Source organism: Peromyscus californicus, unplaced genomic scaffold (assembly GCF_007827085.1).
Source record: "Peromyscus californicus insignis strain IS unplaced genomic scaffold, ASM782708v3 Scaffold_14__1_contigs__length_90479793_seg_2, whole genome shotgun sequence".
Classification (NCBI taxonomy): Eukaryota; Metazoa; Chordata; class Mammalia; order Rodentia; family Cricetidae; genus Peromyscus; species Peromyscus californicus.
Window position 1 is genome coordinate 56,744,244 of NW_026294436.1, and position 27,364 is coordinate 56,771,607.

Sequence of the window (27,364 nt, forward strand, 5' to 3'; positions counted from 1 at the left end):
TCTTCTTCTTCTTCTTCTTCTTCATGGGAACTTACAATGAAACCCAGGGCTTCATGGATACTAGGCAAGCATTCTCCCACTGAACTGTATCCCAGACCTTTTTGTTAATTTCTTTTTAATAAAAAAATCATCGCCGGGTGGTGATGGTACATGCCTTTAATCCCAGCACTTGGGAGGCAGAGCCAGGCGGATCTTTGTGAGTTCAAGGCCAGCCTGGTCTGCAGAGCGAGATCCAGGAAAGGCGCAAAGCTACACAGAGAAACCCTGTCTCGAAAAACCAAAAAAAAAAAAAAATCATTTATTGGGGTTGGGGATTTAGCTCAGTGGTAGAGCGCTTGCCTAGCAAGTGCAAGGCCCTGGGTTCAGTCCTCAGCTCCAGTTTAAAAAAAAAAAAGCAAAAAAAAAATCATTTATTGTAATGAACTCACAAATAAAAACATTACTCAACCAGGTGAATCTAGCCATTCAATTGCTTGCCCTGTCCCTAACTCTATACTTCTCAGTGAACTTCAGGATGGTTAGGTGGCCTTTCTTGAACTTTGCTTAGGGTTTTAAACTTTCACTGTCAATTACATTTTAGAGACTTATCCAACACACACACACACACACACACACACACACACACACACACACACACATACACACACACACACATACATACACATACACACCCTAAAAGACTTGAAAGCAGAAAAACAATTGACTTTATATCCCTTTTCACAAGTCATGTGTCATTTACTGCATTCCGTTCTTCTGCATCACCTGATATCTTAGGGTTTCTATTGCTGTGACCAAAGACCATGACCAAAAAGCAAGGTGGGGAGGAAAGGGTTTGTTTGGCTTGCACTTCCATATTGCTGTTCATACTGAAGGAAGTCAGGACAGGAGCTCAAACAGGGCAGGATCCTGGAGGCAGGAGATGATGCAGAGGCCATGGAGGGGTTCTGCTTATTGGTTTGTTTCCCATGGCTTGCTCAGGGAACCCAGGACCACCATCACAGAGATGGCACTACCCACAGTGGTCTCCCCCATTGGTCACTAATTGAGAAAATGCCTACATGTAAGCTGGATCTCAAGGAGGTATTTCCTCAGCTAAGGCTTCTTCCTCTCTTATGATTCTAGATTGTGTCAATTTGACACACAAAAATAGCCAGTACACCTGAGATGACCCTTTTTTGGTCTTTTTAATTTTTTTTATAAATGTAATATACCCACCTTTTAAAAATAAATGTAATATATTCATACTAACAGCTACTTCCATGTAGTTGGAAGATTTCCTGTGTCCCACCTGGCCCAGGGTTGGAACAAATCTCTCTCATCTGCAGACCCACATCCACTTATAAAATAATCACTTAGAGGTTTAATTTAATGTTAATCACAAACTATGGAATATAGCAGGCTTCTTGCTAGCTAGTTCTTTCATCTTAAATTAACCCATTTCTATTAATCTATGTATTGCCACATGGCCATGGCATTACCGGTCTGCTGGCATGTTGCTCCTTGGTGGTGGCTCAGCATCTCCTCCACCTCTGCCTTTCTACTTCCTCTCTCTCTCTTGGATTTCCTGCTTGGCTATAACCTCACTCGCCATAGGCCAGAGCAGCTTCTTTATTAATCAGTCATAGCAACACATATTCACAGTGTACAGAAAGACATCCCACAGCACTTACATATATACTTACATGTTTTATACACTAGGATCCACATATGGGGGAGATTGGATCACCATATTTAACAGTATACACTCTAAGCCAATCTATTTTCTTGAAAATTTTGTGATTTCACTTTTTTTTTCTGATAAAAGAAATCTTGTTCACATAAAAAGTGGAATACTACTCATCTTCAAAGAAAAATTTTTATTATACCTCTTTATTCATGTTGTACCCTCAAGTGTGCATGAGTTTATGTGTTTGTGTGCTGGTACTATGACACATGGGAAGAGGTTAGAGGGTATCTCTTAGAACTAGACTCTCTCTCAACCACGTGGATTATGGGAATTGAACTCAGGCCATCAGGTTTGTTGGTAAGTACCTTTACCCTGGAGTAAATTCTCTGGTCCCTTAAATAGCTAAAACACTATGTTTCGTTTTTGTTTACCCAGGGCATTTGTTACATTGGGAGTTTATGGCCAGCACAGAATACACTAGACCCATCTTAAAAAAAGAAACTAGCAAGGGACCCAAATAAAATAAGGAAGTAGTGGAGTAGTGTGCCTCGTCTCTGTCCTGTATCTCTTGGGATGTTTGAGGGGCTACCTGAAAGAGTATTGCTGTATCAGGATTCCCAGCCATGATGTCCCAACAGGGCAGCAGAAATTCTTTTGAAATCTTCCACCCCTGTACCAAAATGATTCATGAAGACACCCAAGCCTGCAATGAACACAATTTATTCTCCTTTCCTGTGTCCTTAGCATTCTAGTTACTAGGTGAGTTTTTCTCTGTGCATGTGAGTCCACAGATTGGAGGAGAAGTCTGGGTCCCACACCACAAAGTTCTCAACGATAGAACAGAAGCACGGCTGCTTCGGTTATCTCCCGGCTATTGCTGTACCCAACGTGAGTTCCATATCCATTCCAATCAAATGAAGAGAAGTCTCCACACTGCACAGGGTTACCTTCTGGGAAGAATCCTCCTCCACCAATGCAGTGCTGGAAAAGAAGGAGGAGGAAGGAGCAATGAGAGGTCAGGTGGTGATATGGTTTGGATATGAACTGTCCTCCCCAAAGGTGTTATGCACTGAAGACCTGGTCCCCAGTGTAGGTAACATCCAGAGGCAGGACTTTGGGGGAAGGCTTGAATATAAGGACCCTGCCTTCATCAGTTGGCTAATCATTGATGGGTTCACAATTTTGAACTGACTATTGGAGCTGTGTAAGGTGGGGTCTGGTTAGAGGAAATAGATCACTTAAAGTGTGAGTGGCATGTTTTGAAGGGTATCTTGTCCGGGCCTTTTCTAGTCTTTCTTGGCTCCTTACTGCTATGCAGTGAGGCATATTGCTCTGATATATCTTTCCTGGATGATATTTATCATACTCCACTATGGATTTAAAAGCAATAGAACCAAGTGACCATGGGTTAAAATATCAAATACAATGAAACTACAAAGCCCTTTGTCTTAGTCTGTGTTACTATTGCTGTGATGAAACATCATGACTGTTGTACCCAGATTCCCCCAAAGACCACCAAAAGACCAAATCCAATGCAAAAGCAAAGAGTCTTTGTATTATTATGAGTTAACTCAGGACTCTCAGCTGGTCTGATGCAGCAGCAGAGCAGGAGAGACCTGGAGTAGCAATGGGGCAGTTTTTTTTTTTCAAGACAGGGTTTCTCTGTGTAGCTTTGTTACCTGTCCTGGATATTGCTTTGTAGACCAGACTGGCCTTGAACTCACAGAGATCCACCTTGCTCTGCCTCCTGGGTGCTGGTACTTTAAAGGTGTGTACCACCCACCGCCCAGCAGGGCTGGGTTTTTAAAGCAAGGGGGGCTTGGGGTCTACAGACTACATAGGAACTGACTCAAGATTGGTTTATGTGAGTGGCAATCATGTTAGAAACTTTTAATTGGCTAGGGGTTACAGTTATCCACTTTTGGGTAGGCCTGGACAAGTCCCAGGCTTTGTCTTTGAGCTGCCATGGAGACTGGCTGGCCTAGCACGTACTGACTGTGGGGGACTGACTCAGTGGCTCAGGCTCTGTCCTTGACTTAGGCACATATCTCTAAGTTGATGAGGGGTCCCAGACATTAAACAATTGGCTGAAACTTGAGTGGTCAGAGTACATGCAGAAAGGGAGCTACTGCAAGGACTTTTTTTTATGGCCCTTCCAGAAACTGCTTGCTCAAGTTTCAGGAAACTGAAATTGAAATTGAGGCCTGATGTCTGAGAGAAGACTGAGTGGCCTCTTATGGAATCTACTTGGTCCTGTCAATGACCAAAGCAACTTGGGGAGAAAAGGGTTTACTTGGCTTATACTTTCACATTACTGTTCATCATTGAAGGAAGTCAGGACAGGAATTCAACAGGGCAGGAAACTAGAGGCAGGAACTGATGCTGAGGCCACGGAGAATACAGCTTTCTCTTTTGCTCCTCATGGCTTGTTCAGACTGTTTTCTTACAGAACTAAGGAGTCACAGCCTGGGGTGGCACCACTCACAATGGGCTGGGCCCTTCTTCATCAATCAGCAATTAAGAAAACGCTCAACAGGCTTGCCTGCAGCCTGATCTTACACAGGCATTTTCTCAGTTGAGGTTCCCTCATCTCAGATGACCATAGCTTGTGTCAGGTTGTCATAAAACTAGCCATCACACCCTTCTTTTCATATATTGTTTCTCTCAGGTATTTATCACAGAGGCAAAAAACTGACTAATACAGCCGATGAATCCAGAGACACCTTAATAGCCAAGTTCAGTGGGCTCTTCATCACTCATCAGATTCTCTGTTGGCGGTATCACTCTATTTGATCCATAAACCCCCCTCCATTGGCTTTAGTAGCATCATTCTCTCTTCCTACCTTTCCTTCAACTGCTCTGAACCTTTGTTCTTAGGTTCCCTGTCTAGACTTTTCCTTCGTGAATTCCTTAAGTTCTACCTCCCAGAGGGGACACATTTACAATTCTCTTATATGCTGTATTACATCTTTAGCTTTAGTTATGAATAATTCACTGATGGCTTAAAAATCCCTCTCTCTAATCCAGATATTTCTTTTTTTCTTTAAAGGATTTATTTCACTTTACACTTTACATCTTTCCCTCTTTTTATTTATTTATTTATTTTTATTTGCATTGGTGTTTTGCTGCATGTATGACTGTGTGAGGATGTCAGATCTTGAGTTACAGACAGTTGTGACCTGCCATGTGGGTGCTGGGACTTGAACCCAGGTCCTCTGGAAGAGCAGTCAGTGCTCTTAACCACTGAGCCATCTCTCCAGCCCCCAGATATTTCTTAAGTTCAAAACTTAATGATCAGGCTGCCATTTAGAATCACTACTCAGGGTCTTTACACTCCACATGACAACAAACAAATAATAAAACAAAACAAAATAAAACAAAACAACAACACAGTTACTTACAGCCACATATAACTTAAAAATTGGGATTTACTTGGAGAAGTTCATTGATAAGTTTGCCATTGTGAAAATCATAGGCCATCCTTACACAAGCTAGAATGTCTATGATGTTAGTAAGCAATACAAATCCTCTGAGACTGTCATCATATTCAAAGTCCATTACTGATCAAAGCATGTACATTGGGGCTAGAGAGATAGCTCTGTGGTTAAGAGTACTTGCTGCTCTTGAAGAGGATGAGATTTGGGTCCCAGAACCTATATGGGGCTCACAACTGTTGTAACTCCAGTTCCAGGGAATAGAATGCCCTCTTCTGGCTCAAAGGCACCAGGAACTCAAGCAATATACAAACATTTGTGCAAGCAAAATACTCATATATATGAAATTAAATAAATACATCTGAAACAATACAAAATAAAATCCCACCCAAACAAGCTAGTAGCATGGGGGCTGGAGAGATGGCCCCAAGGTTGAGACATCTTACTACTCTATCAGAGAATCAAAGTCCCAGCTTCCATATCAGATCCCAGCATCCAATATAAAGACTTTAATGTCAATTCCCAGGGGTCCAATGTCTCCTTTTGACCTCTGTGATCATTTGAATATACATGTGCATACATATAAACAAAATAAAAAATGTTTTAAAAATCCAGCATCATATAACTACATATCCCTCCTTGATCCCAAACATATTTAGCATCTATAAATCTTGGCTTATTACTTGATATTCACCTACTCAATGAAAACCATGTTATTCAAAATGTTTGTTGTAGAATATTCCTTTACACTCTGTGAAGATGTGTCACTGTGATTGGTTTAATAAAAAGCTGAATGGCCAATAGCCAGGCAGAAGTTATAGGCAGGACTTGTGAACAGAGAGAGCTCAGGGAAGAAGAAAGGCAGAGTTAGCCGGGCAGTGGTGGCACACGCCTTTAATCCCAGCACTCAGGTGGCAGAGCCAGGCTGATCTCTGTGAGTTTGAGGCCAGCCTGGTCTACAAAGTGAGTTCCAGGAAAAGCACAAAGCTACACAGAGAAACCCTGTTTCAAAAAACAAAAACAAAAACAAAAAAAAAAAAAAAAAAGAAAGGCAGAGTTACCAGCCAGAGGCTGAAGAAGTAGGATGGGTTAGATGGAGATGAGGTAACAAGTATGTGGAAAAACATACATTAAAAAAATATGAGTTAGTTTAATTTACAAGAGCTAGTTAGAAACAAGGCTAAGCTAAGGCTGGGCTTTCATAATTAATAAGTCTCTGTGTCATTATTTGAGAGATGGTTGGTGTGACTAAAAAAGACTCATTACAAATGTCTTCTCTTTCCATTCTCTGTATTCAACTATTAATAAATTTAAAATCTTTGGAATTCATAAGTCTCCTCCCCCTATTTCCATCACACTACATTAGGCTCTAATTTGTGCCATAGAAGACATTTTAACATTTATTTCATTATTATTAGTCTTTTCTCCATTAGAATATGTCACCTCTAGACTATCAGTGTCCTCTCTGGGGAATAAAAAAGAATGCTCACATTAATCTTATTGCCTGTTAAAACATTGCAGGGGTTCTCATCATTTATATAGTCCAAAAACCATTGATGTGATGTAAAAGTTGTTTCCTGATCTAGTCCATGTTAACATTTCCAAAAGGAGCACTTCTTATAACCCACACCCATCTTGCATACCAAAATTGAAAACAGCTTTCTACTCCCTCAATACCACATGCTCTTCCCATTTCATCATTCACAACATAGTGCCACGGTCCTCCTTGACAGCAAAGTTGCCTCTTCTTGACCAGGTGAAGTACAAGCTAATGACTGAGGAATGAATGGACACTGAGTGCTTCATGACCACCAGGAAGTGATGACCCCTTTTTCAGACTGTTACTTTAGGGAGGTCTGGATCCCAAAAGAACATGCAAATTTTTATTCAAGACAGGGTCTTACTATGTAGCTCGGTTGACCTGGAACTCACTATGTACATCAGGGTGGCCTCAAACTCACAGAGATCTGCCTGTCTTTACCATCCAAGTTTTGAGATTAAAGATGTGCATTACCATGCTTGGCCAGAACATGTTAACTTGTTATAGCTTTCACTGTGGCAATAAAAGTGCTTCATCCTCAGCCTGCTTTTTGCAAAAAAAAAAAATTATTAAGAAACAAAACAAACCAGTATGAGTCTAATAATCCCAGGCTCAGGGGACATCAGGTTGCTGCAGTGGAGGTGAGTGTACCTGCCTTGTCAGTTAGTTGATATGCCAACATCCAACAAGAGAATTTTTTGTGATAGGGAAGTGAATGGCCTGGGTGAGGTCTACCAGTTGTCCAGGATTCTCCTAGTAAACCCTTGACACAATGAAAATCTGTACAAGCCATAAAAAGGGATGGAAAGGCTATGTTTCACTCTAAAAGCTAAATCTCAGGTGGAGAGTGCCAATACCTGGTGACTCTCTAACAATCTCAGCCCCTAAAGGCTTGCACAGGACTTCCTGAATACAAGTGTCTCCCTCATTCCAGGTAATTAAGTGTTTAATTCTATTTTTTCTTTTCTTCTTTTTTTTTTTTTCTGAGACAGGATTTCTCGGTGTAGTTTTGGTGCCTGTCCTGGACCTTGCCCTATAGACCAGGCTGGCCTCAAACTCACAGAGATCTGCCTGGCTCTGCCTCCTGAGTGCTGGGATTAAAGGCATGTGCCATTGCTGCCTGGAGAGTGTTTAATTCTTAAATCTAAGCAAACAGCAACAGTGCATAAGAAGTTTGTAATGTTGACTATGGTCTTCAACAAGACAGGATTTCTGTATCTAGATAGAAATTCTGATCCCTGAGACCAAGCAAGGTACAGGGAAAGGTCACACTCTCATACATGTACACACACTAACACGGGATTCTCCCATGCTCAAAATACACAGATACACACTGGCAACCTCAGTCTTATTCATGAGCCTCTCTGGTCACTACACAGACTCACATGCTCAGTGTTACATCCAGTGACCTTCACCCCAGCACACAAGGCGTTGGCTGCTCTCTCGTTATTAAACACTCTGAATTGGATGTATCCTGCAGTGAATTCATCTGAAAGCAAGAGACAGAAAACAGCATTCAAGAAAAATGCTAGAAATAGTTGTCAGCCCAGAGTTTGGTTCAGGATATACAGTCTAAAATAACAGAAACATTGGGAAAGTCACACCTATTCATATCCACAGATCCCAAGAGTCAGTTCTTGAAAAAAGGTCCTCATCTGCCAGAGTCTGAATGGAGAAATTTGTTATATAGAAAAGTCACTACTGAATCTCTCCAAGGCTTGTCACAGCAGCTATCAAGTGCATTCATTTTGGTCCTGTTCATATTTATCTTGCTAATTTTTCTTTTAAAGCCTTCCATTTCGAGCATAAACAAGAAGAACTTTGAATTATACAGCATAGGCTCAGCATTCACAAAGAGTATGTGCCATTTTGATTTATATTAAATAATGTAATAGTCATCCCTTACAAGCAAAATAAAACTCCATTTTTTTTTCTGTTGTTCAGTCCTGTGCACATGGACCTGGTTTGTTCCCAAGAAACTTCTGACTGGTAATGGGGTTGCAAAGAGTAGATTCCCAAACCATGAATCCCCAGTGCAAATGCTGACTCTCCTGCTTATGCTCTGTGATCTCAGGCAAGTTCCTGGACTTTCAGTGCTTCAGTTTCCTAAGCTGTAAAATGGGTTAGTAATAGTTTAGAGATCAAAGGCAAGCAATTGAATGAAGTGAAACAAAACACATTTATAGAAGAGAAGCAGGCTGTTGTGGATGGTAAATGACAGTAATCATAACTGAATTTATCACATGTCCTGCAGAGGGTTCATAGAAGCATCAGAGACTCACTCCGGCCAAGGGGGGAGTAATAAGAGGCTGTCTTCTGAGCATCACCAAAGTCATAGACCACAGGTATTGCTGGGCCATTGTCAGTCCAACACTTCCCTGCTCCATATTTCACTGGGTACTTCTACAAGGAATAAAAGAAGTCACTGGGTAAGGATGGCAGCATTGGCACTCACAGGAACACTGTCCTGCGTGGAGAAGAACAGCATGTGTCTAGTAACTGTGGAGAAGCACAGCATGTGTCCAGTAACTGAGATTGTTATTAGCTTCACTTGTCTCAACCCATCCCGCCCCTCTCTGCTCTGCCCCTCCTCTCTTCCACATACTGGTATCCCTTGCCTTCCTTGGCTCATTACACTTTACAATAAGGGAAACATGGAATACAGCCCAACCAGCCTCAAAAACCTGCCTCTCTCTACACCCTTGAAAAGCAGCCTCAGCCAGCAGTCTCCATTACCTGGTACAGGCCAAACAGATTATGGCCCAGGTGCTGCAGGAAGCCACTGAAGGTGCGGTACCTCAGCAGGGAGCTCTCCTTCCAATTTTTCAGGGGGCTTTTGTTGGGCACATGCCAGATACCCAGGTTCTCAGCCTGGATGTCGAAGTAGCCAGGGTTCTGGAAAGCAACCAACACTGAACCTGACCAGATCAGGAGGTTTCACTAAGTGAAAGACCCACATGCACAGTCCCCCACTTCCAAGGATGATTGTCCCACCACCACCACCACCACCACCACCACCACCACCACCACCACCACCACCCCCCGACTGAAAAGCCTACTTGGGAGTATGTTGAGATTCAAGATAAGTATTTTTCAGTTGTTCAGCTCTCCCTGGCATGCTTGAACTACACTCACATTGTCACCCTTTCCCAAGTGGCTACAGAGTGTACCAACCTTGTAGTCATCACTTGTGGCCCCCTCAGCATACCCAAAGGTGTTGTAGTTGGCCCAGTTGCCATCCCCCTCTGGGTAGTCGATTCTGCTGCCTTGCTGACTGGACCAGCGATCGCCCACCGTGCACTTCCCACCCATGCTGTTCTCATGCACACTGGCCACCAGGGTCCAGCCACCACCTGCAGTGGTCATGTCACAGAAGGTCTGGTAGATGACACCATTCTTTGTGCAGAGGAAATAGAGGCCATCTGTAGAGAGAACCAGTCCACAGTCCTGTGTGCAGGCTCATTGTCCATCTCTGCTCCATGGGCAGAATGACTCTAGGAACTACAACCATGGCTAATGCCTCATATCCTTGAGTGTCCTATCACAGGTGTCCCTGGGGATCTTCCAGAATGTAGAAAGCCATCCTTCTGTGATTGAGGCAGAACACAGAATTATCCAAACTGACAGTGATTTATTTCTAAAGTTAAACATAGTATTATTAAAGGACTTAGGAAATTTACTTGATATATATTCAAAGAACTGAGAATGGAGCTTCAGTTATCTAAATCCATGTTCATTATAGCTTTGGTCACAAAACCTGGATGACAGAAACAATCCAAGTATTACTCTACAGAAAAAGGAATAAGGGATAATCCATGATGTCTGTTATGCAGACTATATATTGTGTACATTCCTATCTATCCAATAGATCAAAAAGAATGAAGTGGGCTGGAGAAATGGCTCTGTGGTTAAGAGCAAGTGCTGCCCTAGCGGAGAACTTGAGTTAGGTTCTCAGCACTCACACTTGGCAATGTACAAGTGCCTGTCGCTCCAGCTCCAGAGGACTAGATGCCCTCTTCTGGACTCTGTATGTACATACATATACATGTACACATTCCCCACACACAGACATGTATTTCTACACAGTAATAATAATAAATCTTTTAAAAAATAAATTAACTGTTTTACATCACATATGAGCCTTGAAGCATGTTAATGAAATAAGGCAGATTATCATATGAGATAAAAAGATTTAACAGTTTCATAGAAGTAGGAAACAGAACAGCAGCTCACAGGGGACACAGGAATTCATTACTTTGTGGCTTCAGAATTTCTATTTAAGGAATGAAAGCTTTTTGGAGATGGATAGTGGTGATCCATACCATTATGAAAGTCATTCTTGACTCTGAAAACCCTTCAAACTGGTTAAGTGACAATTTTTATCCAGTATGTACGTTCTATCACATTTTCTATATCAAAAAGAAAAGCTTTCTAGAGTACAAAAGCCTGATTTCCTAAGTTGGTTATTTGTTTGTATTTTCGAGACAGGGTCTCCTCAGGCTGCCTTGGACCTTTCAATCCTCTGCTTTGGGCTCCCAAGTGTTGGGATTACATTGTGCTATTTAAATGCTTCATCACTCACCTCGTGCCCCCATGACCCTCTGCTTGATTTCCTTGCAGCTTCTGAACATAGAAGAAGACATAGGATTGGTCCATCTGTTGGTATCCAGATTCTCTTTAGTGAGAGAAGATGCAGAGTTTCACTCTCATGTGACACCCAGCTTCCCCTTGTCATTTACTCTATACTCATTCCATGACTTCTCAAAGCCTCACTATGAGAATCAACAAGATTTGTAACTAGGAAGAAAGACAAGAGATTTGGAGGTGTGGAAAACTTTGTGTCCAAAGTCCTGAAAAAGGAGATTAAAGTGAAGTCCAGCTCTGCATTAGAAGAAATGCAGGGAGCCTAATGTGCCTGAAGCATGGGTTGTGAGGTCGACAGTGCAGATGTTTAACCAAGAGACCTTGGAACAAAAAACCTTGCAAACTAGCCTCAACTCTGTAATGTCGTCTGAGAACCTAGAAGAGTAATAACAAACATTAACTCTGGGGTCAGAGCTACTCATGTGTACATAGCTCCATGTTTACAAGTCAAGTATTTTGAGACTATACTTACTGAGGGAGATCAGCTCCCATTTTCCCCCCTGGGTACTCTTGAGTAGGGTGAAGTGAGAAATATTTAGATGGAAATATAGAGGGAGAGAGACAGATAGAAACACAGGATAGCCTCGGGAGGGCCTGGATCAATACCCACTGGCCACTTCTGTCTCTTCTAAAGGGCTTTTAAAGGAATGCCAAAGGGTGGAGCAAAAGACCTCAGCCCAGCACAGCCAAGTGCAGACCATCCCAAACATCTGGTAACCATGCATGTGGTCAAGCCATCCCCTAATGCAGCCCTGCTGTGTAAAGCAGGCTCAGATCTCACTAGGAAACCTTTGTCGGCTCCCACAGGTTCCTCCTCTTAAATTTTAAAGGGCCCCTCAGATAGACTGAGGTCTGTCTTAGGTCGTTGCCCTGATTATTACTTCCATTAGGGTGGAAGCCATCAGGAGAAAGTTGCCCATCTCTGGCTCTCAGCCTCTGGCAGGAGGGGTTACTGAGATTAACATAGCTCTGGCTCAGGTTCCTATTGAGCTTACAGCCATCCACAGTGATCTCCACAGCTGCCACACCTCCTAGTATAGGAGTGGAGGATGATAAAGATGGAATATCCTTTTTAAATGGATCTTAAGATATCTATAACAGCCTTATCTGTGCCAAGTCCCCACCTTTTTTTTTTTTTTATTAAATCAATAAACTCTGGATACAAACCACATCAAGTAAATTACATCAAACTTAAAAATTCTCTTCTTCAGCAAACTCTAGTTTATTAACACCAACACAATTCTCGTATAAACATTACATATTTACAACTGTCATGGCTATTTACTGTATGTATTTATACCTAGCTTGGCTATTGGCTATATGTATTTACACTTATACAATTTTGCATTTTATAAGCTTACATTAAACATTTAGATTTACACTTTACATAAACTTACATACAACATATACTTATTTATACTTCTTATAAACTTATATTCAAAAGGAAACTATAGGATTACCATTAGCAAATATCTAGAAGATATTTATTAGCTATTTACTGAGCTTATAGAAGAGATTTCTTAACATTTAGAAGAGATTTCTTAACTGAACTACTATCACTATACATATTTACTCTTTTGACAAGCTTACTTATTTTTACTTCTTAGTAACTTATATTCAAGGGGAAACTCTATTGATATATTTTACAAACATATTCATAAGGAAACTATTTTACAAACTTTAGCACATATCTAGAAGAGATTTCTTGCAAGAACTATTTACCAAACTTATATTTAAGAGGAAACTCTATAGAACTATACAGACATCTAGAAAGAATCTCTTAACAGAACTAACTTATACAAGCAAGCATCTAGAAAAGATTTCTTAACATTTGGAAGAGATTTCTTAGCTAAACTATTAACAAGACAAGAAGTGCCTGACATTCTTTCTTTCTTTCTTTCTTTCTTTCTTTCTTTCTTTCTTTTTTTCTTTCTTTAAAGTGTCTTAATTTAGTTATTGAAAAAATACAAGAACCAATGGAATCTTTTCATGGATTCTTTAAAGTTAACTGAGGGAACACTAAATGCAAATCTTTGACAGTCTTGGAGAGCCAAAGAATGGTATAAAAACCATCCTTCAAATCCAAAATAATTTTAAAAGTATTTTCTGGTATAGCAGTAGGGATAGGCAATCCAGGCTGTAAAGCTCTCATTGGTTGTATGGTCTCATTAATTTTCCTTAAATCCTGTAATAATCTCCATTTCCCTGATTTCTTTTAGATGAGGAAAATAGGAGAATTCCAAGGAGAATTAGAAGGTTCAATATGACCACCATCCAACTGTTCCTGTACTAACTGCTGAATGGCTTGTATTTTTTCTTCTGTTAGGAGCCATTGATCTATCCACACAGGCTGGTCGGATTTCCAAGTCACAGGATCTGCATGGAGTACAGGTTGCTCAATGACCTTTCCTAAAAATATTCTGACCTCTCCCTATTAGCTTTTTCTTTAGGGGGTAAAGATGACCTTTCTATTAACTCTTGGTCAGGAACTTCTTGTTTAGAGATGGTTGCACTGGAACTATATAAATATACTCCCATATGGCTCATAACATCTGGACCCCACAAATTTACAGGCAAGTGTGGGACAATGTATGGTCGAAATGTTCCTTCATGACCTGCTTAATCTCACCAGGAGAGTTCATTGCTGCTCTGCTCAGGACACTGAGTTTGACCAACCCCTTGCAGGTGTGTCATAATTTCCATTTTTGGCCACATAGAAGGCCATTGACCAGCAATTATAACAGATAAATCTGCACCTGTATCTAAAAGACCCAAGAAACTTTTCCCATTTATAACTAAAGTGAGTCCTGTACACTGTGGACCTATGGCTTGTAGCCAATAGGCATCTGATGAACCAAACCCAGCTTCTCCTCTCTTACTTCTTCTGACTGGATTTTTTTGTTTGTATCTGAAGAAGTAAAATTAACTGTGCAAGTCTCTTGCCTCAGGGAAGATTCCCTCCTGCTTCTCTGTGCTTAGATCTAAACTGTCCTGAATCAATGCCCACAGGCCAAAGGTGTCTATAGGAATCACTTCTAGCCTGTATTCTCCATAATATTTTTGCATTTCAACCTCATTCTCTGCATTTAAAGTCCCATAATCAGAAAACCAAGGACACAGTTCCTCTATGAACTCCAAAAACCTCTGAGATACTTGTTGTAGTTCCACCTTACCCTTCTATTTTTTAATCTTTCTATGGAAGAGGAAAAATCAGTAGCCCTCTTGAGAATCACCTTCCCTTCCTCATCTAAAGGTACCTTCTCATCTATAAATGAACCCAGAGCTGACCAGAGATTGAATTTACATGACAATAAATCTATATATCCTGGACTCAGCAAAAGAGGATATGGGGAATAATGGACTCAACTGATCAGAGGTTGAACTCATGTGAAAACAGGACTGGAACAATAAACCTGAATGTATATATCCTGGGCTCAGCAAAAACAGGATATAGGAAGTAAAAAATGTATGTCTCTATAGATACCCTGCATCCTGTTAGCCATTAGTACCTTCATGCATATAGTTCAGCCAGTAACTTCAAAGAACTCCCTCAGTCCATCCCCCTCATCCAATGATATGTAACCCACTGCATGTTAACCTTTCCTGTATAACCCCCTTGTAATAAGTCCTCAGGTTTTCCTCCTTCACTCCCTGTAACGGACGAAGTCCCTGCCTGGGCTTGGCTTGAATGAAGAAATCTTTTGTTTTTGCATGGGAAGTTGGCTCCTTGGTGGTCTGGTTGGGGGCTCCTGGCACAGGCATAACACTACAAGTGACTCTTTGAAGATTTGCTTACTATTTTTGTGCTTCATTTTAACTCTAAGGAAATTCTACTCTTACTCAAAATTTTTTGTGACACTATGTTCCTATATTCTACCTTCCTTAATTTTCATAGATAGAAGTTAAGAGACAGAGAAAGAAAGAAACCTAGATAGAGAGAAATATACGCTGCAGCCTCACTAGGGTGTCTTCCAACCCCTTTCACTCCCCAAAACATTACCTCCACCTTCATTTCCATAATCAGACATGCCCTAAATTCCCTTAGGGCCCTCTGATGCCCCTTTTGAAAGTCCCTGGTCCCTGTTTGGGCACCATTTGAGGGAGACCAGCTCCCATTTTTTCCCCCAGGGTACTCTTGAGTAGGGAGAAGTGAGAAATATTTAGATAGAAATATAGAGGGAGAGAGACAGAAACACAGGGTAGCCTCTGGAGGGCCTCGATCAAAACCCACCAGCCCCTACTATTTCTTCTAAAGGACTTTTAAAGGAATGCCAAAGGGTGGAGCAAAAGACCTCTCTGCCAGCACAGTCAAATGCAGACTATCCCAAACACCTGGTAATAACATATGTGGTCAAGCCATCCCCTAATGCAGCCCTGCTGTGTAAAGCAAGCTTGGATCTCCCTAGGAAACCTTTGTGGGCTCCCACAAATTACTGTGACTGAGCTTCAGTTCCCTAGTGCCTAATACCAAGCTTACAAAGATTTTCATGTGGAGATCAAGTAAGATGGCATTTAGAGACTTTTTCCTTAAAAATACTCAAAAAGCAGCGAAGAGGTATTACACATATTAAAATACTGTTGAGTTCTTGTAGAGAGCAGAATTGAAGACAACAGTCTCTGGGCACAAACCAGACCATTCCCTTGGCACTGAAACTCTAAGGCCAAGGTCTTAAGTATAAAGAACAATTAGGATGGGACACAGTTCTTGCAGAAGGTCCCCTAGAGCTACACACAAGTACAGAGTCTGACCAGGACATACCTCAACAATCTCGTTGCCACTGGTCAATTCCTTCAAGAGCCAATCAGCACCCAGCCTACATCTCAAAGGCATAATCTCTTTGGGGGATGACATAGGTTGTATTTACATGTCCAGGAATATATATATCTATATATCTATATATATCTATATATAGATATATATATATATCTGTATGTCTGTGTCTGTGTTTACATATATATTTTTTGTTTAATTGTGGAGATATATATGATTAAATAAAAAGAGACCTTTATTTTTGTAGAGAGTGGGGAGGGGGGTTAATTTGAAAAGGCTAGAAAGAGGAAAAGGAATGGGAAAAGAATAAAATTATATTTACTTTCAAGATTTTTAAAAAGGAATGATGGGCCAAGCTGTGGTGATTCACGTCTTTAATCCCAGCACTCAAGAGGCAGAGGCAGGCAGATCTCTGAGTCTGATGTCTGCCTCGTCTACAGATTGAGTTCCAGGACAGAGAAAATCCCTGTGTCAAAAAACAAAAACAAACAACCACAACAAAAGTGTGATCTCTGTTCCTCAGAGATCCACATTCTGGAAACAACTGAGTCTAGTGCTGACTGCCTTTAAAGCTAGAGATGACCTGAGGAATCTGGGTCCTGTAGTAAGACTCACCAGCACTGCAACTTCTGGTGGCCAGGATGATAAACAGCAGGAAGCTGAGTTGGGTCATGGTCATCTAGAGAAAAGCAAGATGAAGGTCAGTTTCTATCCAGACCATCTTTTCCCCTTATCCCTGTCTCAGCTCCTATCTAGTCCAATTAAAGGTTTCTTCCTTTCCTTAAAACTCCTCACTTCTCTGGGCTTAAAGCAGTCCTGAGCCAGAGTCCACTTTCCTAATTTCACCCACAGCAACTATCTTCCTCTCCATACCTGGCCAGAAATGAAGAGTTGTCAGCTGAGTGGAGAGGAGCCCCCCTCTCTCTGCAGAGTTTCTAGTGTAGTCCTGGTGAAGCTCTTATCTTTTTATGGGAAGAGCCTGGTGGGAATAGCCCAGACTTTGCCAGGCTCCCCCTCTCCTGGCAGGATGCCACAAGAGAGGCAGCTTTCATTTACTGCAGGGAAAGTTCTTTTTACAGTGTTGACTCATGGGATTCAAAGGCTCAAAAAGATAAATATTAAATGTCATATCCTAGCACTATCACCAGGTTTGGGAATTTTATCGATCTGTGTATTTTTAAAAAGGAAATAAATGAGGTGACTTGCAACCTTTGACATCCATTTTGACATTTAGTTTGCGTCTTTCTTGCAAAGAAATACTTAAAAACCTCAAATATTCATAGTTATTCCCATTTCATAGGAGAAGAAAACTTTCTTTTGGGTGGGACACAATGTATAACAGTACATTTCTTGTAGCCCAGGCTCTCCTTAAACTCACTGTTTAGGTGAAGATGTCATTGAACTCCTGACTCTCTTCATCCCACTTCCCAAGTGCTGGGATTATAGGCACATACTACCAAACTTGATTGTAAAAAAGGGAAGTTTAACAACAAAATAGTAAGTAATCATTTAAGAATAAATACAAATCTTTAGTCTGCATAAATTGAATTCCATACAACTCTCACTATTTTGTATTTGATTTTCTCATAGTTACCACAAACTAATGAAATTTCACAATAAACTGCATTTTAGATTAAATCACTATAAATCCCCTCTGAAGATGCTTTGAACTTCCTCCATCCCCACCTTTTGTCTTTTTCCAGTTCTCAGACACCACTTTGGGCTATAGTGGGATAAATTGCCTTTTCCTCAGCAATGACACATCCTCAGTACAAAGCTTTATTATAATACTGATAACATTGCAATCCTTTGGGAGTCAGTTTTTGGTCAACCCTATATTTTATATCTGTGTACATTCAAAAGACTGATTTATACAACATAACTCAGGTAGGTTGATAGAATAGAACAAAACAGAGGTATGTAACTCAGCTGGTAGAATGTTTGCCTCATATACATGAGCTATGGGTTCAATCCCTTGGCATCATGTAAACTAGGTTTGGTGGGGCATGTCCAAAATTCCTGCACTTGAGAAGTGGAAATAGGAGAATCAGAAGTTCAAGCTTATCCCTTGCTACATAGCCAGGTTGGAGGCAGTGTTTTGTATATAAATGTAAAAAAAAAAGTAAAACTGCTCACACACAAAGATAATCTATACATCTTTTATTGAATAAGTTCAAGGCCATCTTTGTCTATGTAGTGAGTTGGAAGCCACCATGTCTGTACTATTTATTTTATCAGTTCCTAGATTGCTGCTGTAAGGACCAGCCTTCAGTAGCTCAGGAACTGAAGGGGAGTCATGGAGTCTCTAACTAATCATTCAATTGATCTTTCTATCTGAGGGAGTAATACTTAATCCTGGAGCTGTTGAAAAAAGGGAAACACACACACACACACACACACACACACACACACACACACACACACCCCTTCAGGGTCTTTCTATCATCTTTCTACATTCTTTTTCTTTATTTTTTAAACACCCTTTTTAATATTTCCCACACCAAATACATTACAAAGAGGATTTTCCTCATAACCAAAAGTTATGCAGTTACTATATAATCATCATACAAGCATGTTTTTCTGGAACAAGTCAACCCAAATACGTTTCTTTTTTTTTTAATTTAAAAACTTTTTATTCATTTTACATACCAACCACAGATCCCCCTCTCCCTCTCATCCCTCCTCCTGCTCCCCCCAGCCTCCCTTCCTTGACCTATCCCCCATTCCCTCCTCAAAAGGGTAAGTCCTCCCATGGGGAGTCAGCAAAGCCTTGTACATTAAGTTGAGGCAGGACCAAACCCCTCTCCCCTGCATCAAGGCTGAGCAAGGTGTCCCATCATAGGTAATGGGCTCTAGAAAGCCAGCTCATGCACTGGGGATAGATCTTGATCCCACTGCCAGGGACCCCTCAAACAGACCTAGCTACACAACTGTCTCCCATATGCAGAGGGCCTAGTCCAGTCCTATGCAGGTTCCACATAGTTGTTGGTCTAAAGTTCACGAGTTCAGATGAGCTTGGTTCAGTTGTCTCTGTAGATTTCCCCATCATGATCTTGATCCCCTCTTGCTCATATAATCCCTCTTCCCTCTCTTTGACTGGAATCCCTGAGCTTGGCCTGGTGTTTGGTTGTGGGTTTCTGCATTTGCTTCTATCAGTTGCTGGATGAAGGCTCTATGATGACAATTAGGGTAGTCACCAATCTGATTACAGGGGAAGGACAGTTCAGCCATACTCTCCGCTATTGCTAGTAGTCTAAGCTGGGCCCATCCTTGTGGATTCCTGGGAAATTCCCCTTGCACCCCTTACCCCATAATGTCTCCCTCTATCAAGATATCTCTTTCATTGCTCTCCCACTCTGTTCCTTCCCCAGTTCGACGACCCCCCATTCCTTCCCCTCTATTTTGTCCCCATCCCCAGGTTACATATTGAGATATTGCCTGTTTCCCCTTTCCAAGGCAATCCATGCATCCCTCTTAGGGTCCTCCTTGTTTCTTAGTTTCTCTGGAGCTGTGAGTTGTAGGTCTGGTTATCCTTTGCTTTACATCTAGTATCCACTATGAGTGAGTACATACCATGTTTGTCTTTCTGAGTCTGGGTTACCTCACTCAGGATGATATTTTCTAGTTCCATCCATTTGCCTGCAAATTTCATGTCACCTTTTTTTCCCCAGCTGAGTAATACTCCATCATATATATGTACCACATTTTCTTTATTCATTCTTTGGTTGAGGGGCATCTAGGTTATTTCCAGGTTCTGGCTATTATTCTGCCTTTTTTCCATTGTATAGTTTTGGCTTCCTTGTCAAAAATCAGATGTTCATAGGTGTGTGGATTAATGTCATGGCCTTTGATTCAATTCCATTGTTCTACAAGTCTGTTTTTATGCCAATACCAAGCTGTTTTTATTACTATAACTCTATAGTAATAAAAATAAGTTGCTTTATTGTGCAGCAGACATGTCTCAATGTCCAGAAAATCAAAATTCTTAAAACATTTTAAATGCCATATTCTGTAGGTCCTTGAAGTGTTTGAAGATTGAAGTATATCAATGTATACCTAGAAAACTTAACTAACATGACTGTAAGTTTGATTATCATAGATGACTAATTATTAATCTGTATTTCTTAATTATACATTACAATTTTAATTGAGTTGCATAAACATAATACCTTAAATAAGAATAGAAATATACATATATTATAACAAAATTAACTTTAAATTTGTATCAATAAACCAAAATCCATAGCAATGTAAAACATTGTAAGCAAGTTGTTGCTCTTTAAAGTAGATTCAATAATCTACCCTTTTATCCTATCATACCTCTATCATACATTTCTATATCACTCGTGGAAGGATTTTCTATTGATTCATCTTTTTTTTTTTGAGACAGGCTTTCACTGTGTAGTTTTGGTGCCTGTCCTGGATTTCGCTCTGTAGACCACGCTGAACTTGAACTCACAGAGATCCACCTGGCTCTGCCTCCTGAGTGCTGGGATTAAAGGTGTGCACCACTACCGCCCAGCCCCATTGATAGCTCTTAATAGGCTGGGAATTATCATCAGTAGGCACTGTAAAGGCAAATTTTTCTCTATCCCATTTTTGCAAATGTATAGTAAAAGGCAATCTTTTAAATCAATCACTATAATAGGTCTGTAGGTAATAGAGAAGGCAAGGGAATTCCAGGTTGTAAAGAGACCATTGGCTGAATCACCTTATTAATAGCTCTTAGATATGTTAACATTCTCTATTTTCCAGATTTCTTTTTAATAACACATACAGAAGAATTCCATGGACTGGTTGATTCTTCAATATGTTGAGCATTTAGCTGCTCCTGTACCAACTGTTCTAGGCCTGAAATCATTCTGATGTCAAAGGCCATTGTTCCACCCAGACAGATTCGGCAGTTAACAATTTTAAAGGTAGGGCTGTTGGTACCTTTGAAAGATCAGCAGCTGTTGTGCCTGTTTATGTACAACCTGAATGGCCAGTGACTGTTCTTTGTAATACTTATTAATAATCCTCTCAGGAACATGTGTTAGTTAGTCTGCTGCTGTTTCAGCCAGTAATTGTGACTCTGAAGTTACTAGCCTGCTTCTCTGGCAGTGACCTGGAGGACCTTCTTTTCCTACAGGTACTGGCTCTGCCAATTCCACTAAAGGCAGCTTTTACTAAGTCTCTATCATTCTGTTTATAAATAAAATTTGAGACTCAAAGGCTGAGAGGAAGCCTGCCAGCTCAGAGAGGTTGAGTAGCACCTAGCTAAATTCTCTCTTTGCTGGCACCTCCCCCCAAAAAGTTCATCTTTCTGTTCTATCCAAACAGAAAAAGCTGGAGCACTCAAAAACCCTCCCTACTACTTCCTGTGCATCTCTTTATCTCTTCCAGATGCACTCCCATGCTCTATGGTTACTTTGTGTCAATTAGTTGCTAACTCAGCCTCCTGACCCAAGGTCAATTTTATTTAATTAATGCAAATGCAAACTTGGGGTTCAGAGTGGGATCGAATATCCCCTAACACCGCATTGCTGCCAACAATATTCCTTTTAAATCAAAAGCCTTAGCTAAGAATGATGGCCCATAACCATAATCCTGGCATTTGGAAGGTGGAGACACAAGGATAAAGTATTCAAGGTCATCTTTGGCTACATGGTGAGTTGAAAGCCAGCCTGAGCTAGAGGAGAATGACCTTGTCTGAAAAATCAAATCAACACAACATACAGACACATAGACACACAGACAAAGAAACAGACACAGACACACAGACACAGAGATGACACAGACACAGAGACACAGATACAGACTGTGAAACACACACACACACACACACACACACACACACACACACACACACACACACACACACACACCACTGCCATCACCACCATAATGATTCTTGTGATCCCATTAAAAATATTGTTGTCCCCTTGTATCAGCTGGGTTCAAAGCCCATGTCATAGCAATTGTGTCAGTTACCTCTCTCTGTGACTCAGTGACTTAAAACAGGACTCATTCCTTTTATCTACGAGGCCACAGTTTGAGCAGCACGTAGAGGGCATGACTAGCTTCTGCTGTGTTTAACATCTGCTGGGCCATTCCCAGGCTTTCCCTCCCTTTGCTTTCAGGGTGGGATTTTAGGGCTGAATTGCTGACACATTTGAAAGCAAAGCAAGCCGATGGCTGGTGGTCAGTGTTGTATGACTGCATGGCAGCTGTCTTTCTTTGGCTCTCTTTGGAACTCATGTGTCATTTAGATCAACTTCCTTATGCAGCAGAATAGAACAATCAGAGATGTTAGTAGTGTGTCTGTGAGTGTGTTATATCTACTGTTGGCAATGATTAACTGGGTAGTGGTGCTGAGAGCAAGGTCAGGGGACAGAAGGTGCCCCAGTTGACCTTTTTTCTTGTTCTACAGACTAAACTGGGCAAAGTTTGAGACAAGCTGGAAGTTTTGATGAAGTGTAAACATGATGACACGAATATGAAAAAATTAGAGCCTTGGTTTTGGTCCCCAACCTTGAGAACAAAAGGTGTGTGTTTGTAGAACAATATGCTTACTTTAAGGTATGCTTCATCACACCTTACTTAAATTAAATCAAAAAAATTTTTTTTGAGACAGAGTTTCTCTGTGTAGTCCTGTCTGTCCTGGAACTTGCTCTGTTAGATCATGCTGGCCTTGAACTCAGAGATTCACCTGCTTCTGTCTCTGGAGTGTTGGGATTAAAGGTGTGTGCCACTATGCCTGGCCTTAGTTAAACTAAAAAAACCTTTATTTATTTCATTTGTGTGTGTGTGTGTTATGATGTACATTTATGGAAGTCAGGGGACAACTTGAAAAAGTCAGTGCTGGGGAACAATCCTTCTGTACACTATGTAAATATATGTCACTATGATTGGTTTAATAAATAAGCTGACTGGTCAATAGCTGAACAGGATAAAGTTAGGTGGGAAAGCCAAACTGAGAATGATGGGATGAGGAAAGGCAGAGTCAGAGGAGTCACCTGCCAGACAAAGAATGTGCCAGACACACAAACGGGATAGAGGTAAAAATCATGAGCCTCGGGGGTAGATTTATAGAAATGGGTTAAGTTGTAAGAGCTAGTTAGTAATAAATCTGAGCTATTGGCCAAGCATTTATAATTAATTTAAGCCTCTGCGCATTTATTTGAGAGTGGCTGAGGGACAGGAAATCTGCATACAAGTTAGTTTTCTCCTTCCACCATGTGGGTTCTGGGTATTAAACTAAGGTTTGGTGGTGAGTGTCTTTACCCAAAGAATTATCTTATTGGCTCTGTTCATCTTAATTTTTGAGACAGGGACTCTCCCAGAACCTTGAGCTTGCCCATGCAGCTAGACTGGATGTCCAGCAAAGCCCAGAAACCCACCTGTCTCTGCTTCCTCAGAGATGTGATTCAGGTGCATGTTGCTGTACCCAATTTTTATGTGTGTGCTGGGGATCCAAACTTATGTTTGAGCAGTGTAATGGCTAATCTTGACTGTTACCTTTACTACATCTAGAATCAGCTAAAATTGAAAAAGCTGGGCAGGCTTGTGATGGATTTTCTTGATTGGATGATTTGAGGTGAGAAGACGCACCCTAAGTTTAAACCAGACCTTTGCTGGTAGCCCACAAAAAGGATATGGAAAAAGGAAGCTTTTGCTTTTTGCCTGCTTGTCTTCACTCTTGCTTGTGAATTTGTATATCCTGTTCCTGAGGCATTCCTTTGCTGGTATTATAACATGCTTCTTTGAGAGTCCCTCATAGACTGAAGACTGGCAGCTCTCTAAGCTTTCCCTGGGACTCCAGCACCAGACTGGGACTGATGAGACATCCAGTCTCATGCACTCAACAACCATGGAGTCCTTGGTTTTTCCTCTGGAGACTTGGGAGACATCCATTGTTGGACTACTAGGACCACAGCCTGAAAGCTACACTAATAAATCCCCCTTTAACACACGCAGACAAAAGACACACACACACACACACACACACACACACACACACACACACACACACACACACACTATCAGTTATTTTTTGTTAGAGAACCCTGACTAATATACCCAACAAGCCATGTACCAAATGAGTTAACTCCTCTGCCCATATGAATGGATGTTTTGTTGTGAATGATGTCAGATTATACACACCACCCTTTCTACATCTATCAAGATGATCATATTGTGTTTATCATCATTTTACCATAAGCTTATCTTTAATACCACATTTTTATGCCCAGGCTTCAAACCTCCAGTGATCCTGTAGCAGCTTGTGGACCAAGAACCCCCCCCCCCCCCAGTGAGGAGTCCCAAGTTGACCCATAGACCACCTTGGTCCTGGATGCCAAAGATCCTTTGCACAAGCAATTTCTGTCCAAGCAGATCGTTGTCTATCCACTCAGCCTACACAATGATGATTCCTACTGCAGCCTTACCCCCAAGGCTTCCCCACCTCCTAGCCCTGTCTCCACTTATGAGCCCTTACTCAGAGTAACTTCTGTGGTGCTACACAGAACACCTGATTCCTAGGCCTCTGGATGCAGAGGCTGGGTAATTTTATCACCCACCAACAACCACAGGAGGAGACATCATAGAATTCTGAGTGCTTGTGGGCAGCATCCCTCCTCACCTTATTCCCCATACAGAGGAGACAAGCAATGCCCCAAAAGGAATAATGTGTTTGTTCATTCTTATAACAGAGAAGGACAGTGAACTCAGTGGAGCCCTGTGTATGTGTGTGTGTGTGTGTGTGTGTGTGTGTGTGTGTGTGTGTGTGTGTACCTGTTTAGGATGAGAAGTACCACAAGTGAATAAAAAGTTTTGAGTGCTTTAACTAACTTATCCTCAAATGACAATGGTGTTTTCAGGTAACTCCTTCAGAGAACACACAGACTCTTAAAGCCAAAAGAAAGTCTTTCTTCACTGGCTGGCAGATTACACACGGAATCATGTATCTCTAACCACGTAGCCACAAGCCTTAGTGTTCTTGGCTTTTTTTCTGCACAAAAACCATACCCTGGTTGACACACACTTCAGTTAACAAAAAACAGTTAGAAATAAGCAGAGCTAAAAAAGCAAAAAGGCAAGGTTCACACATTTAGAGACTTTTCTAGTGAACGACATTGATTTAGGTCTTTGTTCTCATTTTGGCCAGTGTAGAGGTCTGTGTAATGGTCTCTTATGTTAGGATGGTGCCTTGATACATCTAACCTGGTGTCTGTTATGCTAAGTTCTGAGAGGCTGTTACAATGTTCCCCAGACCCCATGTTCACACTTCCTCAGGTGCTCCGTTACCTGCTCCATCTCTCCTGTCCCAAAATCATCCCTCCATTCTCTGAGTTTCACTGCTATTTGCACTTTCCCTCAGTGGAGTGAAGCCCTTCCTCCAAGGTGTTGCTTCATCCTGTACACAGGGTTATCTTAGTGCAGTAGCAAGGCTGTTGCTTTGTTTACATGGCTCCTTCGGCAGTTCCTACGAAACTATTATGAGACTGTACTTGTTAAGCCAATATTTTCTTTGTAAATTTACACAGCTACATAATCTCCAACCAAAGGGAATAGGACTACATCTGGGTCTTAGACAAGTGTTCAAATAACATGTATACTTCCTGTAACACTAGAGTTAGCACTTTACTGTGTCTCTAATGATGGTTCATGTTCATTCCATGGCATATTGTTGTTTGTGATTCATCCTGCATAGTACAGTTGTTCATCAACGTGTCTTAGATTCCATGAAAAATGCTCATTCTGACATCAGCAGAGATTGCTATAATGTAAAAAAGAACTTCCTGCCAGCCTGAAGACTTAGATGAAGTCTAAGCTCTGGTCCTAATTAGATATAACTGATTTCTATGTTACCTTTGTAGCCAATAAAACGTTCCTTCCATTCATTCTGATAATCGATCTGCAGCTATAGTTTAGATTTTCTGTCTAACCATCCTATCACCTGGAGAAAATAGCTTACTTCTTCTACTGTTTCATCTCTCTGAACCTCAATATTCACACCAAACATTTATAAAAAACTCTACTTCAAGTGGGTGCTGTGAGGAGTGTAAGGAAAAGACCAAAAAGAGAATGTGTGCAAGCACGTGAAAAGTATTACATTTTTCTTCCTTTGAAGAAATCTCTCCTGTGCTTCCTAGTATTGGAGGGAGGCAGAGACCAAGATGCTGGGAAACTAAAGGGACGATCCTTCCTCATACCCTATGACAATCCATAATACAGGCAGATGGTCTGGATTTGGCCAATTGGATGTTGTAGTCATGAGTTCTGACTCTTGAAGTGGAGAAACAAAATGTTATACTTTGAATATGAATATCTACTACAGGCCTGTGTGTTGAGTTCTTGGTCCCCAGCTGGTGTCACAGAGGCTAGAGGCATTGGGTTCCCTAGAACTAGAGTTACAGGCAGCAGCGAGTCACCTGACAAGAGTGCTGGAAATCAAACTTGAGTCCTCTGGAAGGGCAGTACATGCTTTTAAACACTAAGTCAATTCCCCATGGGACACCATGAAAATCATGGCATGTTCCTGTCATCTCTCTAGGGTAGGCAAGGAGTTAAGCCAAATCACCTTGACAGTGAGGTCCTCCTGGCAGCCTTCTCTGGATTAGAGGCTCCCCTCTGTGCTTCCCTAGCTTCTAGAGTCACACTTTCCTAGAACATTTGCACTGGAAAAGCCTGCAGCATTAGCAGGTGGCTCTTCTGTCTGCTTCTTCACAGCTCCACAGTCCTTATTGATCTAGTTCCTGGACTGCATGCTGTGGAGCATGTGAAAGAAGTATTCTGCAACTGGTCTGCACACAACTGGGCCACACACAGGGGACTGTTGTTATCTTTGGCACAGTGTCTGTGACTTAATCTACTGCTATTTCAACCAGCAATTGTGACTCTGAAGTAACTGACCTGCTTTACTGGCAATGGCCCGGCAGCTCAGGCTGCAGCCCAGTGCGATTCTTTTCCCACAGGCAAAGGCACTGTTGCTGCCATTAAAGGTAGCTTTAAGCAGCAACTAGCTAACCTCCTCTCCTTGCTGGAGTCTCCCTCAAAAGCATGTCCTTCCTTCTGCTTCCCAAAAGAAAAAAGCAGTGCCACTCAAAATCCCTTGCTACTACTTCTGGTGCCTCTCTATCTCTTCCAGATGCTTTCTGATGCTCTATTATTACTTTCTTTCAATTAGTTGCTAACTCAGCCTCTTGACCCAAGGTTCATTTTTTTTTTAATTTAAAAAACTTTTTTCCTTTTTACATACTAACCGCTGTTCTCCTTCCCTACCCTTCTATTGCTCCCCGCCACCTACCCCCATCCTACCCCCATCC

General features: G+C 41.3%; 1 protein-coding gene across 2 annotated transcripts; it reads right to left on the reverse strand.

Annotated features, from left to right (window-relative positions):
- Positions 1-2,494: 2,494 nt before the first annotated feature.
- On the reverse strand, positions 2,495-16,728 carry LOC128109461 (intelectin-1a-like). 2 transcript variants are annotated; one of them, XM_052736629.1, is made up of 8 exons: positions 16,667-16,728; positions 15,577-15,578; positions 11,223-11,315; positions 9,815-10,062; positions 9,377-9,535; positions 8,923-9,043; positions 8,026-8,129; positions 2,495-2,647 (listed from the first exon to the last, which is right to left on the reverse strand). In XM_052736629.1, exons 1-8 carry the CDS (start codon positions 16,726-16,728, stop codon positions 2,495-2,497), a joined length of 942 nt encoding a protein of 313 aa, XP_052592589.1. The 2 variants fall into 2 exon arrangements, with proteins under 2 accessions (XP_052592589.1, XP_052592590.1); XM_052736630.1 differs by lacking the exon at positions 15,577-15,578 and having other exon boundaries at positions 11,223-11,321; positions 16,671-16,728.
- Between the last annotated feature and the right edge of the window lie 10,636 nt (positions 16,729-27,364).